This window comes from Varroa destructor, unplaced genomic scaffold (assembly GCF_002443255.2).
Source record: "Varroa destructor unplaced genomic scaffold, Vdes_3.0 BEIS01000001.1, whole genome shotgun sequence".
Taxonomy (NCBI): domain Eukaryota; kingdom Metazoa; phylum Arthropoda; class Arachnida; order Mesostigmata; family Varroidae; genus Varroa; species Varroa destructor.
The window spans coordinates 15,111,785-15,128,133 of NW_019211454.1; the positions used below are offsets into that span (position 1 = coordinate 15,111,785).

General features: G+C 40.7%; 2 protein-coding genes across 5 annotated transcripts; both read left to right on the forward strand.

Annotated features, from left to right (window-relative positions):
• The first annotated feature begins 1,104 nt into the window (after positions 1 to 1,104).
• LOC111251695 (5-aminolevulinate synthase, erythroid-specific, mitochondrial-like) lies at positions 1,105 to 15,844 on the forward strand. Of its 4 annotated transcripts, XM_022808562.2 has the most exons (5): positions 1,105 to 1,319; positions 1,666 to 1,738; positions 9,392 to 9,481; positions 13,745 to 15,185; positions 15,636 to 15,844. In XM_022808562.2, the coding sequence occupies exons 4-5, from the start codon at positions 13,788 to 13,790 to the stop codon at positions 15,801 to 15,803; spliced, it is 1,566 nt and encodes a 521-aa protein (XP_022664297.1). In that variant the 5' UTR covers positions 1,105 to 1,319; positions 1,666 to 1,738; positions 9,392 to 9,481; positions 13,745 to 13,787; the 3' UTR covers positions 15,804 to 15,844. The 4 variants fall into 4 exon arrangements, with proteins under 4 accessions (XP_022664297.1, XP_022664287.1, XP_022664307.1 ...); XM_022808552.2 differs by lacking the exon at positions 1,666 to 1,738; XM_022808572.2 differs by lacking the exons at positions 1,105 to 1,319; positions 1,666 to 1,738; positions 9,392 to 9,481 and adding an exon at positions 9,943 to 10,101.
• Positions 5,078 to 8,087, forward strand: LOC111251692 (heat shock 70 kDa protein 1-like). The gene has a single exon (XM_022808529.2). It carries the CDS (start codon positions 5,507 to 5,509, stop codon positions 7,418 to 7,420), a length of 1,914 nt encoding a protein of 637 aa, XP_022664264.1. The 5' UTR covers positions 5,078 to 5,506; the 3' UTR covers positions 7,421 to 8,087.
• Positions 15,845 to 16,349: the final 505 nt, after the last annotated feature.

Consider the following 16,349-nt stretch of genomic DNA (forward strand, 5'->3'; position numbering starts at 1 on the left):
ATGCCATATGCAATGTACGTATAACGATATATGTACTCTTGCCAAGATTGTCGGTGTAATGTTAATCCATATCGATCAGAACCATGTGAGTATATGTATAAATGCACACATAACGTCTTTAGGAGGTAAAGAGATAAAGATGCAATGAAATAGAGCCAAAGATATTTTGACTGATGTGGAGTACTGATTTATGCACAATAACTAATTCGCATAGTTTACGCGATCTACGAATCCTTGCAAGTACAATTCTACTTCGCCGCCCGCCTTGTAACGATATATGAAACGTTTACTCCATCCCGTACAAATGAACGTATTATACGAAATTGTATTTCTCTAATATAATAATAGTTATAATAGTTCAGTTATAGAAGACAACAAAATAGTTCAATCTGAGTGGAACTTGAAAAAATCTTTTTCTTAGACAATCCGCCTTTAAGCTAAATTTCACTAGGTAATTTCTTTCTCGATTAATGAAAACAATTCGACGTTGTATTCGTAGAAAATCTCCGTATTTTTTCTGCATCCTTATTCATAGTAAATATATATATGAATATTATATGTCGTCACATAGCTGGAGTGTTTGCAAGCGAAAGTTCACTACAGCAGCAGAATTTTTAGCCCTTTTCTTTCTCCCAAATACTCATTTGTTTTATTTACTGAAACCGAGTTAGCCTACAGGCTATCATCCTGTCCGTGTATATATACCTATGCATACGTGAATTAATGCGCTCATCATATATATATATATATATATATATATTAGTTCATGTTAGCCAATGTTCTTATTAACCGGTAACCATCTTTATTTCTATATTGCGCCTAACTGAACCTTCTGAAATCAGCAACATCGTCACAACCGCGCGGAAAACGTCGTTCGAAATCGGGGTCGAGGTCGGGCCCGCCCAATTCAAATGACTTGTTCCTATAGATTGTACTGTGTGCTTGCATTGTGCTGCTCAGCCATAAACAGATATAACAGTTCAGACACTATCGTAAAGTCCATCTCAGCCATTATAGTTAAGTTCGCGAGCTGCTGATAACCCTTTAACGGCCGATAACCCGCTAGCTGCCATTAACCCGCTAGCTGTCAACAACCCGCTAGCAGCCCGCTAGAACCCGCTAAGATTCCAGATGCGATATTTCACATAATTTTGGAGCTGTTAACATTGACAAGTGCTGTACGTTGTTGTGTGCGAACAAAACTGTGTTCGAAGTGTTGCATGATTAAAAAAATAGTGCGTGAGAGGTTTTTCCGGCTAAGTACACGCGGATCAAACAGTCTTGCGACGCAGGACCAACAGTAAACTGGGAATAAGCCGGTTAGTGAACTTACATTTTTTGATTACTGAAACGAAAATGTAAATGCTACCTGGAGAATTAATTAGTTCTGCAGCATTTATGACACTCTGTAACATGACTTGATGTGATATGACGAAATGTTGACATAGTAGTGGTGTTTGTACATGGTTAATTGTTCGCTGTCCAGCTTTTTTTGTGTGTTAAGGATACGTCCACGTTCGAACATATCCAAGCTTCAAGTTGCTATTTTTTTTGTTTTAAATGAATTTGAGTGCTCAAAACTTGGTATTGTTGTTGGTGGCTTTCCAAAGAACAGCTTGTTAATTAGCAGGTAGCCCGCTCAGTGTTGTTTGTGTTACTTTACAGGTTAAACCTAAAACCACGTGTTCCTGAAGGGCTATCAATTTGATTATGATATATTCATATTCAGATATCAATGGTAAGGATTAGGGTAGATGTGTGGTGTAATGGTCCCGAAAGATCTTTAAACCATGGATTGTTTTGCGTATGACTTTTCGGGGTTGCGTGATTTTTTGCGATTCAGTTATTTCATAGTAAAAAAAGTGCTTTTATGTTCGAAATGCACTTTATTATTTATCTCAAGTCATGCGCTTAAAAGCTTGTGGTCAATCATAAGGCTTAAAATGCAGTGGGGATAACTAATACACCGCGGGGTTCGGAATATCATTTATTGATTTGTAGGAACGTTCATATCTGCATTTTTATCCGATATCTTTGTGTCTAAACCATTGTAAAAACAGATAATTTCAAAGTATATTCCAAAAATGTTGAATGACAGATTATCAAATGCAGTGTATCTGTAACGATGTAAATATCTACGCTAAGCTTGTGGACGTCAAATGTGAATCAGATGAACCGCACAAGTCTATGTATATACTTATAACAGTACATATTATGTCTCTAGAAGATATAGAAATACAGATGCAATGAAATAAAACAAAAGCTGTCCTGACTACTCCGGAGTACTGGTTTATATATCACAACTTATTAGCATAGCTTACATGACTTAAAAATCCTCGCAAGTACGATTATGCTTATTATATGTAGCATTTCATACACTGTAACATATACTGTAACAGTATATGAAATGCTTACACCATCCCATACAAATGTACGCATTACGCGAAATAGCATTTCTCTAAAATAATAATAATGTAAAGGGAAACGTAGTTCAATTAATTAAATGGGATAGGTGAGAGAATCTTTTTTTGAGAAAATCTGCTTTATAGCTATATTTTACTATGTCATTTTTTCTTGACCACTTACTATATATACATAATAGGTAATCACCTCTGCATTGCACCTGGCTATTCAATGGCCTGACCTACTCTCACATAGGGTGGTTATTAATGTGCATATATATATATTGTAACTGTAAACAATTATTATATTATATATATTATAATATATTATTTACAATTACAATAAAGCTAATATTAAGTTAAATACATATACATATAAATGAGAATAATTGTAAATAACATTATATATATATATATATATATATATATATATATATATATATATATATATATTACAATAAACTTAATATTAAATTAACAAAAAACTAAAATATTTTAATCCCTATATTGATTATTAAATTATTCTCATTTATATGTATATGTGTATATATACAAACGACCGCCTTATGTCAGAGTAGGACAGGCCATTGAAAAAACAGGCAAAATTGCCACTGGCCAGTAAGAACCTCGGCTATATTATTACTGAACCTATTAGGTTACATATATGTATGTATATATATATGTATATATATATATATTGCGCCTGTCTACTCAATGGCCTGTCCCACTCTAACATGCGGCAGTCATTATTATGTGCCAACCCGGCCTATTGATTTGGCTATTTTAGTCCTAGGTTTTCGAGCCCCGACGCTGTTAACCGGATCGCTTTCCGCGTTCTGCTCATGCGTCATTGCCATGCAAAGCAAGAAAGCTCGCGGTATACTATTCCGAGCCCTTTGAGCCGTGGGTGTCCGACAAACTGTTTATTGGTTCGGACTGTCTTATTAAACCAACCAAAAATTTTGTCGAGCTGCTCAACGTTGCAAGCGCAGCAAAATGACCTAGCGTCAAACAACACCAGACCATAGGGAAAGGCAGTGTGAACACAAACACCCAGAAAAATCGCATACAAGCGCGTGGTGTGGCTTTTAAACAGAAGCGGCAACGACAGCAATGGCTGTCCTACCGAATTTGGCGTCACCATCACCCTGCGGGTTGGTCGTCGAACGTTGACTGAACCGTCTGGAATCAGCAATATCGTCCCAAGCCGTGGCAGCAGCAGCCGCGCGGGCAGAATCGTTCAAAATCGGGGTTGAGGTCAGACCCACCCGAATCAAATAGCTCATTCCTATTGACTCTGCTGTGTGCTTGCCTTGTGGTGCTCTACCATTAGCAGATATAACATACTTCAGATAATATAGCAAAGTCTGCATTAGCCGAGACTGTTGTTAATGCTGCTGGCCTAGCTTTCGCCGCATTCAGGCCATTTTGGCCTAGCTCAGCCGAGGTTTGCTATAGTAATACCCAGGCCGTAGACGCAGGCACAACACGGCATTGTCACTACGCGACTCGTTTCTTGCGTTCCGCCGCTAGTTACGCTACAGCCGCTATGCATACCGCAACCGCCAACACACAAAATGAATATAAATCCGTGTAATTCGACTGAATCTACTAATGAGTACAAAAGAAAAAAAAAATATATATATATATATATATATATATATATATATACACGGATAATTATATATAATTATCCGTAAGTTATGGTGACCATTGGGGAAAAGTTAATCATGACTTAGCGGCAACCTGTGGCTGGTGCGCGGTTCTTCGGCGATCTTTGTTGGCTATAGCTTAGAAAAAGCTCGTTTGCTGCATAAATATAAGTAGGCTTACCCAGGATGACGTACGATGTACGAATGACAACATAGCTGCTCTTTATGTTCCATCGATACAAGCCAGATAGGATCGGCCGTCCGGCAGCCGTTACTGTCCGTCAAGTTGTCATCGGCAAGGCCCAGCGCTCAGGCTTTGCCTGTAAAAGCCCTCAGTGCAGCAGTCACACCAGCAATAGTGCCCGTCAGCCATAAGCTCATAGCTACACTGTGGTCCTACAAGATATCAGCAAGAGCATCAGAAGTAGCAATAGGCGCTGCCGTCATTCAGAATTAAATGGACGGAACTTGCTGGAACAATATTTGCTGTCTTCCTCTCGCAGTCCTCAAAAAAGTTTCTTTTGAGTATACACATATGTATCAAAGGACTCTTACTTCATCCTAAATACTATATACTGCGTAGAATATATGTGGATAAGCCAAAGGAACAATCAAAGACATCCTTGTAGTGCCCTAGTGTATGGATTGCTTATGATTACATGCATAGCACAGTGCCGCCAACCGCAGCAGCGGGTTGTGTTGCCAGTACCCGTCACTATCACTGCAAGGACAGCCTCTGCCCCATTGTCACAACTGCGATGCCAGCCAAGGAGGGAATAATATCACCACGAACGTAAACATCGTCATAATACTCGTCACAATAATCATTCGATGCTGGTTAATCACTGATTGGTCAGTGAACGAGTCGTTTACTCAGCCATCCTCCCGCACTAACCCTATGTGAACAAACGAACGTATGTGTCATTCTTACGGTGCAAAGGAACATTCTCGCTGTTTCCATTCCTTCCGGACTGTTCGAGTAGTCACCAGATAGCGCCACAGTCGCTATATAACTCGGTGCACCGTGGCCATTGAACATATACACGGCTGAAGACGTAGAGGCTTTTGGGTACGGCACCATGAATTGCGTGTGCTACTGAGAGCTAAAAATTGAGTCTAAGGCGACTTTGTGGCTGAGTGGACACTGAATTAGTGGAGTCCTGTAACGGCGAAGGGTGCAGATAGCGTTTGTTAGAGAGGACGACGGCAAACGAGCACCGAAGATTTTCAGCGATTGTGAATTAGCACGAGAAAATCTGTGCGATTTTCTCTTCGCTTGTTGAGACGAAGGTTTGAAAAGGTGCTACGGCATTCGTGGCCCGGCGGGAGGTTTAGTTCCTTCCCGTTTCTGTTGCTAGTGGTGGTGTTCCAATAGGAACAGATTGTGGTTGTTAGCTGTTTGCTGCGTAGTTCCGTTGGTGTCACAAGTTAGGCCTACGACCACGTACCAACATGCCGAAAGCTCCAGCAATTGGTATTGATTTGGGTACGACCTATTCATGTGTAGGAGTATTTCGACATGGTAAAGTGGAAATAATTGCTAATGATCAGGGTAATCGTACAACGCCTTCATATGTTGCGTTCACTGATACCGAACGTCTAATTGGCGATGCTGCCAAAAACCAGGTGGCCATGAACCCGACCAACACGGTATTCGATGCGAAGCGTTTGATCGGACGTCGCTTCGATGATCAGGCCGTTCAGAGCGACATGAAACATTGGTCATTCCAAGTCGTGAATGAGAATGGCCGACCAAAAATCCGAGTGGAGTTTAAAGGTGAGACGAAGGCGTTCTTTCCTGAGGAGATCTCTTCGATGGTGCTTGTAAAAATGAAAGAAACTGCTGAGGCCTACTTGGGCGGAACCGTGCGGGATGCAGTGATCACGGTGCCGGCCTACTTTAATGACTCTCAGCGGCAGGCTACCAAGGACGCTGGTGTCATCGCTGGCCTGAACGTTTTGCGAATCATCAATGAGCCTACGGCCGCTGCCATTGCCTACGGCCTAGACAAAAAGGGTTCAGGTGCTAAAGGAGAGCGAAATGTGCTGATTTTTGATTTGGGCGGTGGTACTTTTGATGTGTCAATCTTGTCAATTGACGACGGAGTGTTTGAAGTCAAGTCCACCGCTGGGGACACCCATCTTGGCGGTGAGGACTTCGACAATCGGATGGTCAATCACTTTGTCGAGGAGTTTAAACGAAAACACAAGAAGGACTTGTCATCAAACAAACGCGCATTGCGCCGGCTTCGTACAGCGTGCGAGCGCGCGAAGAGGACGCTATCCTCTTCGACGCAGGCGTCGATTGAGATCGACTCATTATTTGAGGGTATCGACTTCTACTCATCGATTACTAGAGCCCGCTTCGAGGAGCTGTGTTCGGATCTGTTCCGTTCAACGCTGGAGCCCGTGGAGAAGGCTCTCCGAGACGCAAAAATGGACAAAGCGACGGTAAATGACATCGTTCTTGTTGGCGGCTCAACCCGAATTCCTCGAATTCAGAAACTGCTTCAGGATTTTTTCAACGGCAAAGAGTTAAATAAGTCCATCAATCCTGACGAGGCTGTTGCCTACGGAGCAGCGGTGCAGGCCGCCATTTTGACTGGTGATACTTCACAAGCCGTTCAGGACCTCCTGTTGCTGGATGTTGCTCCACTTTCTCTCGGCTTGGAGACAGCTGGCGGAGTCATGACGGCATTGATTAAACGAAATACCACCATCCCGACGCGGCAGACCCAGACGTTCACCACATATTCGGACAATCAGCCCGCCGTCACCATCCAGGTCTACGAGGGTGAACGTGCAATGACAAAAGACAATAATCTGCTCGGAAAGTTTGACTTAAGCGGTATCCCACCCGCTCCTCGTGGAGTCCCTCAGATCGAAGTAACCTTTGACATTGATGCGAACGGTATTCTTAACGTCTCGGCCGTGGACAAGTCTACCGGCAAACAAAACAAAATTACCATAACAAATGACAAGGGCCGACTATCCAAAGAGGATATCGAGCGCATGGTACAGGATGCTGAAAAATATAAGGATGAGGATGACAAACAAAAAGGTCGTATTGCAGCGAAAAACGCTCTTGAAAGTTACTGCTTCGGTATCAAATCCGCCCTCGAAGGTCCGGGATCGGAGAAACTACCCGATTCTGACAAGAAGCTCATTCTCGACAAGATCAACGACACTATTAACTGGCTTGACGCTAATCAGCTGGCTGAGGCGGAAGAATATGATGATCGTCGCAAGGAATTGGAACAGGCCGCAAAGCCTATTATGATGAAGATGCACGGTGCCGCTCCTGGTGCCGGAGCGGCCGGTGGAGGTACTGCTGGTCAAGGACCCACAGTCGAAGAAGTAGACTAAACAGAAGATATGTCTATGCTGTTTATAAAGCAAGACCTTTCGATCCTTCACCTGCCGAGCCTTTAATTAATACGCATATATGGCGGCAGACGGCTTTTTCGGTGTACTATGTACATAATGGCCCTGACACGGCGAGATCCAACCCGTTGGCTACTAAGCTCTCGATGTTCCATTCCTACTTAATACTATATACATAATAACAAAAGATAAACGAAAGCTTTTTATTTATCATATTACGTTGTTTCTGGTTAATGGCATTACATGGCGCTTGCTTTGTCCCTCGAGAAAACAGAGGTTACAACTCATTATCGGTGTCCTGAGGATAATTAACTAATAAGTACAACACTGATAAAAGCAAAATTAATTCATATTAGAGACAAAAAGAAAATAAGCCGAATAATAAGCTTACGCGCTAAATAGTAACGACTGCGATAACGATCATTGATTGTGAAGTGAATTAATTTATTTAAACACTGTTTGTTTCTTCAACAAAACCAAAATACATACTGCTGTGTGTTTTATTGGCCTAATATTATAAAAGGGTCAAACAAACAACAATTAAGAGACAGCAAATGTTATTGAGTTTAGACAAAGCAAAAGGTATATATAATAGAAGATAAAGGGCAGAAATAAAATCAAACGCATATCGCGAAATGATAATGGAGAATGGAAGAGCTTATTTCTTTATTTAGATAGAAGGTTCTCTCACAAAAGAAATTACCTTTAAACAAGTTTTTTAATCTTATGAATCAATTAACTCTTGGTGTTACGCTCTTCTTAAAACTTAATCAGTTTGTGTAACGAATTTTAATTATAAATTTATTACACTCTCGCCTTATCTCTAATATAACGAGTTATAAGTCAGCTGGAGTGACATAAGGTTTAGGCAGTAATAAATCTAAAGCTTGTTTTTCTGTGTAATGCAAAATCGATCCTCATCTGTAGTAATACTATGATAATTAATAATAATAATGAACCCTATTTACATCTATCGGTTATCACTATAATTCAAGCCACGTTTTACGTAACGAGTTTGGTTGGCAAACGCACTGCCTTAGGTATTAGGATAATATAGCTTTCTTTGATTCCCAGTCTCCTACAATAGTGCGCTGCTCATACTGCTATAGCATGACTCGAGAGAGTGAAATTTGCTTGTTAATCGTTTCTATATGCTGGGCATCGAACAGTTCGGCTCAGCGTACTTAATGAGTTCACAAATTTCGTAGAATAATAACGGGATAACATATGTTATGTTCTGCGTTGGGCGTTAATTAGCACCATATATAATTCGCTTCATGCTTACTTGATTTCCTTTTGCTAGCGATTATGCTTGCTATTGCCATCTACTTACCAAAGACATATCAGGTACACGAATATCGGTGTAGGGCTTTGTTAACTCCTTAACTAAATTAGACGGAAATGATGACAATAATTAATTTAACACCTTGTTTTATGAAATGTCTGTGGAAATATGCTGTTCTTGCTCTAAGCTTAAGAGAATATAAATACATTTTATTTTTGTTTATGATTATTGACATTCGCATCAATATCCGGAGTGAACTCGGCAGAAGTCAAAGGCCATGTGTACAGGAAGAAACCAACAAACAGATTAGAAGTTGAAAAAGAAACCGTAGGAAACATACTGATTTATTTGACTTTCTATGATTTTTTTTATTATAAAAGAAATGCTGAACGCAACCACTTCAGTAATATGTTTGCTTTAAATATACAAGATATTCCAATTGCGACTCGTCTCAGCATACTGAAAACAAACTTCCTTAGTTCAATCCAATTGGTCCAATCGAAGTGTCTAGGACGGCAACTGCCCTTCAGCGCGTCCGATGTAAGGCTTAGCAAGAAAATGGTTCATTCGAAGTAGCTTTATGTACATTAGAGATGAAATTTTATCTCTGGTTAGGTCCCTTGTTCTTTGATGACTAATTTTTCTTATTTTTATGTATGTTGTTGCAGGAAATAAGAATTATTAGATTTGCCTCACTCGCTACGGTAAATTCACCCAGGCTTGGCACAATCAAAAACGGCATCATGTTGATGGAAAAGGTAAGTATAAAAATATAAATATAAAAACCGTGCTGTGAATGGTTATCCAAATTTTTTTATTTGATATTTTCTATTTCGTGCTTAACAGCATGAGCATTTGAATGGCATGACAATCCTAAAGATTTGTCTATACTTTGCATGATCGGAATGAGATAATTGCATGTTTACCCTCTATGTAGTCTAATTATGCACTCTAACAGGAATGCAAATGCATCTACTCATAATTTTATACTACAACTATCTCACAACTGAGTTAACCAGTGGAATTATATCACCATTACGGGAAGAAGGACACCTTGAACAGATATGTATTGAAGATTTAGTGGGTTCGTAACAAGAAATTTTGTTTGTAGCTCCTAGCTTAAATAATCATGTTGACCCGCTAACAACTCATAGCAGACGGATAGAGGCTCGCGTCCGCAGCGCTGTGTTTGTTTGCTTTGCCCTAGCAGTCGAATCATGGAACACCTCTTGTGCCATCTGCAACGCAGTCGCGCTAACAGTAGGCGCTATCCGTGCAGTGTTTGTGGATGTATCTGTGTGTGTGTGTGTGTAATTTTATGGTGTACGCCCGCCGTCTCAAAAAAGGGCGAACATCCGCTTGGTACTCAGTGAGAGAGGTGAGTAAATTTAGATGTTCGTTAGTGGAGATAACGAATTAGATGAGCGCGGTCTTGATCGAACGGCCAGTCTCATCGACACATGAAAATATATCGATTATTATTCCTACGATAGTTGCTTAAGAGCAATGTATGGTTTGCCAAAAGCGTCCAGTAGGAGTTATGGTTACGCCACATATGAACACCTTATTTGGTGCGCGATTCATTACTATTTGAGAAACGATTGAATGTTTTTCAAATCATTGAGTGCCGGCTTTGTCAGCTCAGATAATCTAGTTTCCTATGATTTTCATCATATTGAAAAGCACAGTACTCCAGTTAGAGATGTTGTTTCAGACATGTGTTCATATAGAGAACACATACTGGATATCCATCCCATATGGTTAAAGCGAACATCGAAAATTCTCTTCTTGGCATAAATACAAGGAAATACATTGTCTCAGGTGTCCATATAGTTGACAAAACGGTCCGGGTTCAATGATCCACTCATGCAGCTGGTCAAAGCCCTGACACAAGCTAGCAAGTGGTCCTAAGAACCTACAGCCGTAGTCTTTTAGCGTGACTAATACTAATCACGCGTGTTTAAAAGAACATAGGAAATTATATTTATGGGGTCGATGTTATTTATCTCTGTACGTTCCGATGTGTTTTGCGGTGTTTCGGTTGTTATGGTTTAATGACGACCCCAGTTTCTATGAACTGCCATTGTAATTTTCTTTGAATTCTGCAAGAGTTCATTGATTAGCCGATAAATGTTAAAATAAAAAAAAGCCGATAAAAAGTCTTTGACGATAACAAAAAGCTTTTAGATAATATGCTTTACGTGTCGTATTATGCTGGCTTAGTTATTGCTTACTCTTGTATTCTGCCATCTTTATTGAATCTTGATCTTTATTGTCGGGCATTAATTCCATCTAAAGTCAGATTTTTGCTATTGCAAGGAGTTAAATTATGTCAGTTTATTTAATGATATTAGTTACTAAAAGCCTGATTTGTAATATATTTCTCGTTTCGATGAGTCAGACCAGTCTGGGAGAAGGGTATAGAGAAGAGAAAATCATGTATTTTAAGAAGTAGCACTATTTATCAACAAGATACGCGTTTTGTGGCCAGAAGCAAACTGAGATTTGTCTCAGAAAGTAGAGGTTCGAATTAACCTGCATCTATATATTATCAATTTATGTAAAATACACCAGAGTATAAGCTAAACGAAGTCAGCGTTACTGAGACCAATTCCATATTTAATGCTATCCGTCTTTCAATCAATGATAATAGTTTTTCTAGACTTGATTTTTGACAAACACTTTTGGCGTCAGGGATGTCCACCCATGTAAATCATGTCAAAGGTAGATCATGCCCTGACGCCTTCCGTCAGTGCATCCGTATGTTGCGTCTTATAGCGTCATCATGGCGTTTGCCCGTATATTCTCTTGTGTTTGTCTACGCCGCATTTAACTCACTCAATTACTTTGTATCGGCCTACTACTGTCATGGCTGGCGTTCTGCTATGCCGTCACAATAGTGCAACTTCTCTTACGAGCAATCTTTCCTATCCTTACCCCCGAACAAGCCAACAAATAGCGGGGCTAATTTGACGTCTGGCCAGCGTTTATTGCTCTCATCTGTGGTGATACGGAACAGACAGAGTTACGGATCTGCTCCGTAGTACTTAGTCGAATTTTTTCAGCATCAGGCAAATAAGCGGCGAACGTATGTAACAACGAATTAAAAAAGCAAGCGAGTAACGGCCATTTCGCTGCAACAATCCGACTCCATACCATTGTACATCGACAACTTCCCCACTTCTGCTACTGTTGCTTCTGCAAAAGTTACAGCAGCGTTAATAGCAGTTGCTGAACCGTAGAAGTTCGCCCTTGCCGCGGCACTTCTTGAAGCGCTGTTTCGCTCCGTTACAGCTGCTGTTACTCGGTGACGCTTTACGTCTTTCTTGTTGGTTGGCGAGCAGCCATTGACTCTCGCCAAACAGCGAGTGTCGCCCAGTCGCGATGATTGACGGCGAGAAACAACTCTTCTGCGCGGACGCCGCCGCTGCCGCTCAGCCCCGCTGCAGTTCTCGATTACGAACAAGTACCGGCAAATGATTTCGCGGGTGCTGGTTGATCATTTACTTTATACGTGTCCGTCAAGGTAGGCAGATCGGAACAGCTGGCTGCAACAGCTACAGAAATACACATCAGGCAGACGGTGCCTAGCCTGCGTGTTTTTCTGTTGATTTTATTGGATCTTCCGCTACTGATCTGGCAGTAACACCCAGCCTTGTGCTGCTGTTTTCATAGTTGATCGTGGTAGCTGATGTCTTAAATTTCTTTTGGGATAAAATGTCGTTTAGGCTTGTGTAAGCGTTAAAGGCGCTTATTTAATTCTGTCGTGTAGATTTGAATGCTTGTGTGTATGTGTGATTTTTAGTGGTGTGACGTTGTATTTGGTGCCTTGGGTGTTATTTACTATTAAGGTAAATATATTAAGACGGTAGGATAGGCTTATATTAATTCAATGCAGCGCTGTTGTGATCGCAAGCGTTAATACATAAGTTTATGGTGTTACGGAGTGTTTCTAATAAGGCATGTTAGGTAGAACGTTAATCGCATGAAATTTTAGAAAGCATAAGGGTTTTCACCGCTGTCGTTGTCTAGGTGAGCCTGATGAAGATTTGGTGGTAGAAAATTTCATACGCACAACAGGCAGTCTTCAAGCAAATCTCCTTGCAACTAATTTTGATCTGTTCTATTCGTGTAATGATATCACCTTCAGTCAGTCGGTCTCTTTATGTCCAATTATATGTACTTGAGCAATATTTACTTCTAGCGCTTCTCTGGATAAAATAGTTTATTGCCATTTTTTTTGTATCCGAGATAATTCCATTATTCACATCTACCTAACATGCTTTATTGGAAACAGTCGCTTAATATCTTCAACGTATCAAATGGAGATCAAGGTGTAGCAAATTGTTTATTATAAGCTTAGGTCATCAATTTTTGTACGCCCATTTCTCACGTTATCTTTCATTGTATTCTATGAAATCGAGCAAAGCAACATTAACCCGATTTGTTTTCTCGAAAGTTCGGCGCTCGTCTCATTGGCAGCCTTTGGCCGGTTGTTGGACAAAAGTTTATCTAAGACACCACGTTTGCCGTAGGCAGCTCGATTGGTATCTACGGGCCCGTCGGCATTTTCTGTGTTACCTGTATAGGTAATTTAGTGCCAGTACTAACTCGTGTAGAAAAAGCGTTTCAACTAGTAAGCGGTAGGAATTTGCTTTCGCAACTGCAAGATAAGCGCGCAGACAATTATGCAGAAAATAATTTTCGCATTCGCTTGAATGATAAGCATGGGAGCAATGTGGAGAGAAGCGCACTAACTTAGTTATATTACAACCGTATGTATTATTACCCTTGAATTAATAACTTGAGCTGGTAAGTATACTCTGGTAAGTTTTTAAATGTATGCACATCTGAAATCTAAGTATATATAGCCCAGAAAACATGCATAAAGACGATAATTTGATAAAACACGTATATATAGTCTATAAGCGTTTAGACGTTTGCTTTTGATAGATTTTTTCCTCAGAAGTCGAGAAAATTAACATGCTGAAATGGTTTCCGTTCTTAACATTTCTTCACAGGAAAAATTGTGTAGGCAAAATCAATCTAACGCTCTATACCATTATGCCGTGCCCATTCGTTAGCCGTTTAACCACAGCCTACGTTAAGAAGTATGCATCACCCCTCATTAGCATGTATCAGCGGCAATGTCCGTACCTAGCGCGATCGGTCAGTATCGCAACAGCTTGCAGCCAACAGGCCAGTGTGGAAAGCCTGAAGCAGTCGGAGCCGTTCACCTGTCCTGTGGATGAGGTGAATCGCTGCAACCGATGCCCGTTTTTGGCAGCTAATAAAACGGCGATTAAGTCTGTTTCATGCCCTGATGCCGTTGAATTCGCCGAGAAACCTGTGCTAGATGTTGATATCGCTACCGATAAGCTTGACTTCAACTATGAAAGTCACTTCCAGTCGATGATCGCTAAGAAGAAAATGGACCATTCCTATCGCGTTTTCAAAAAGGTCAACCGATTGGCTAAGCAGTTTCCCAAGGCAACTGAGCACACAGAAATGGCTGACAGCTCAAAACCAATCACGGTATGGTGTTCCAACGACTACCTGGGCATGTCACGACACCCAAAAGTTAAGGCGGCTGTACAGGAGGCACTCGAAAAACATGGAGCGGGGGCTGGTGGCACTCGAAACATCTCCGGCAATTCGTTGATGCATGAGAATCTCGAAAAGGATCTGGCTAAACTACATCAAAAGCAGGCCGCTTTATTATTCACTTCGTGCTTTGTGGCGAACGATACAACTTTATTTACCCTAGGAAAACTCGTTCCGGGTATGCACATCTTTTCCGATGCTGGAAATCATGCCTCCATGATTCAAGGCATTAAAAACTGTGGAGCGCCAAAACATATATTTCGCCATAATGACGTTGCCCACTTGGCCGAACTGCTCAGTCAAGTACCGAAGTGGGTACCGAAGATTGTTGCGTTCGAGAGCGTGCATTCGATGACTGGTGATATTTCACCGATGGAGGAGATTTGCGACTTGGCTCATAAACATGGAGCCATGACGTTTATTGATGAGGTACATGCCGTTGGACTGTATGGTGACCATGGCGCGGGCGTAGGTGAACAGCGCGGAATCCTCGCTAAGATGGATGTCATTTCGGGAACCCTAGGAAAGGCTTTCGGTAACATCGGTGGCTATATAGCGTCGACCTCAAATTTCGTCGACTTCATACGATCGTACGGCGCAGGTTTCATTTTCACAACATCGCTACCACCAACAGTTCTTTGTGGTGCTCGGGCCTCGATTGAAATCCTGGGTGAGGATGAGGGACGATTACTGCGACGCCGCCATCAACAAGTGGTCGGATATACCCGGGAACGACTTAGAGCTGTTGGCTTGCCTGTTTTCAACTCGAAGTCGCATATCATTCCGGTACACGTAGGAGATCCGGCAGCGTGCACACGAGTCAGCAACGAACTCATGCGGTTTGGACATTATGTGCAGGTACCGTTTAAGACGAAACATTAGTTTTGTATTTTAATGTTGAAATATACGTAATAATAGATATCACTGCTACTCGTTGGCTGTATGTCCACTTTTAATATTTTAAGCATTTATCGCTTTCAAAGTACCTACAAAATTTATTTTGCAATCTTTTGCCAAAAAGATCACAAATCGAGGCAATCGCAGTCGAGGTTTCAGTATCGCACAATTATTTTTATCGAAAACGCATCGGGGCGATTTCATTACAAAAAGTAAAACAAAAGATTAAAGATAGTTGAATCGGCGTAATATGACCAATGAATCCCACTGGACAGTACGTCAATGTAGGGAATTTGTTTAAATTTTCTAACAGAATACTTGTCTCTAAATATTTTAACATTTTTGTCTCACTTAGGCCTATAATAATCTTTGTTCATGTATTCTCTTTTGATAATGGTATGATAATTCTAGGCAATTAATTATCCGACAGTTTCCCGCGGCGAGGAACGACTACGTCTAGCGCCGACACCTTTTCACGACAAAGCAATGGTCGACCAATTTGTTCTGGACCTGTGTGAGGCCTGGCATATTGCCGGGTTGGGTCTCATGCCTCCACAGCAATCTGTTCAGCAATCTTAACAGTTTTGGAACTTAATAAAAACTAAGTTAATTTTACTTCACTGGACTAGTGTTCTTCTAGTAATATTATATATATATATATATATATATATATATATATATATATATATATATACCTTTCTCCATAAATGGAGTTGAAGTTCATGAAATAATGCCACTTAATTTATGAGCCGAGCCCTTTAAAATTTATTTGCCTTTGAGAGCAGAAGTTGAGCAAAAGATTGTTTAATGGTCCAGCGATGTTGACATTGTAAAATAGTAGATTGTACCGTGCATACAGCACACGCCTGCGTGTATACTTTGTTGTTTAATATGTAGGAGATGGTCATTAATCGAAAACACATGTTATAAGGAGTATTCTTAGGCTGACCGTATCCCTAATCGACAGAAACAAACTTTGCGTTATACAAAAAATGTGTTTCACTTACAATAAGCCAGTAGACTTATAGCTCAAAATATTAGCATTAGTATCGATGAAAGCAGTAGAATTTGTATCAGTTCTGAGTAGCGGTTTTTTAATAGTTGGGAAAGAGACGGGAAAGAGAA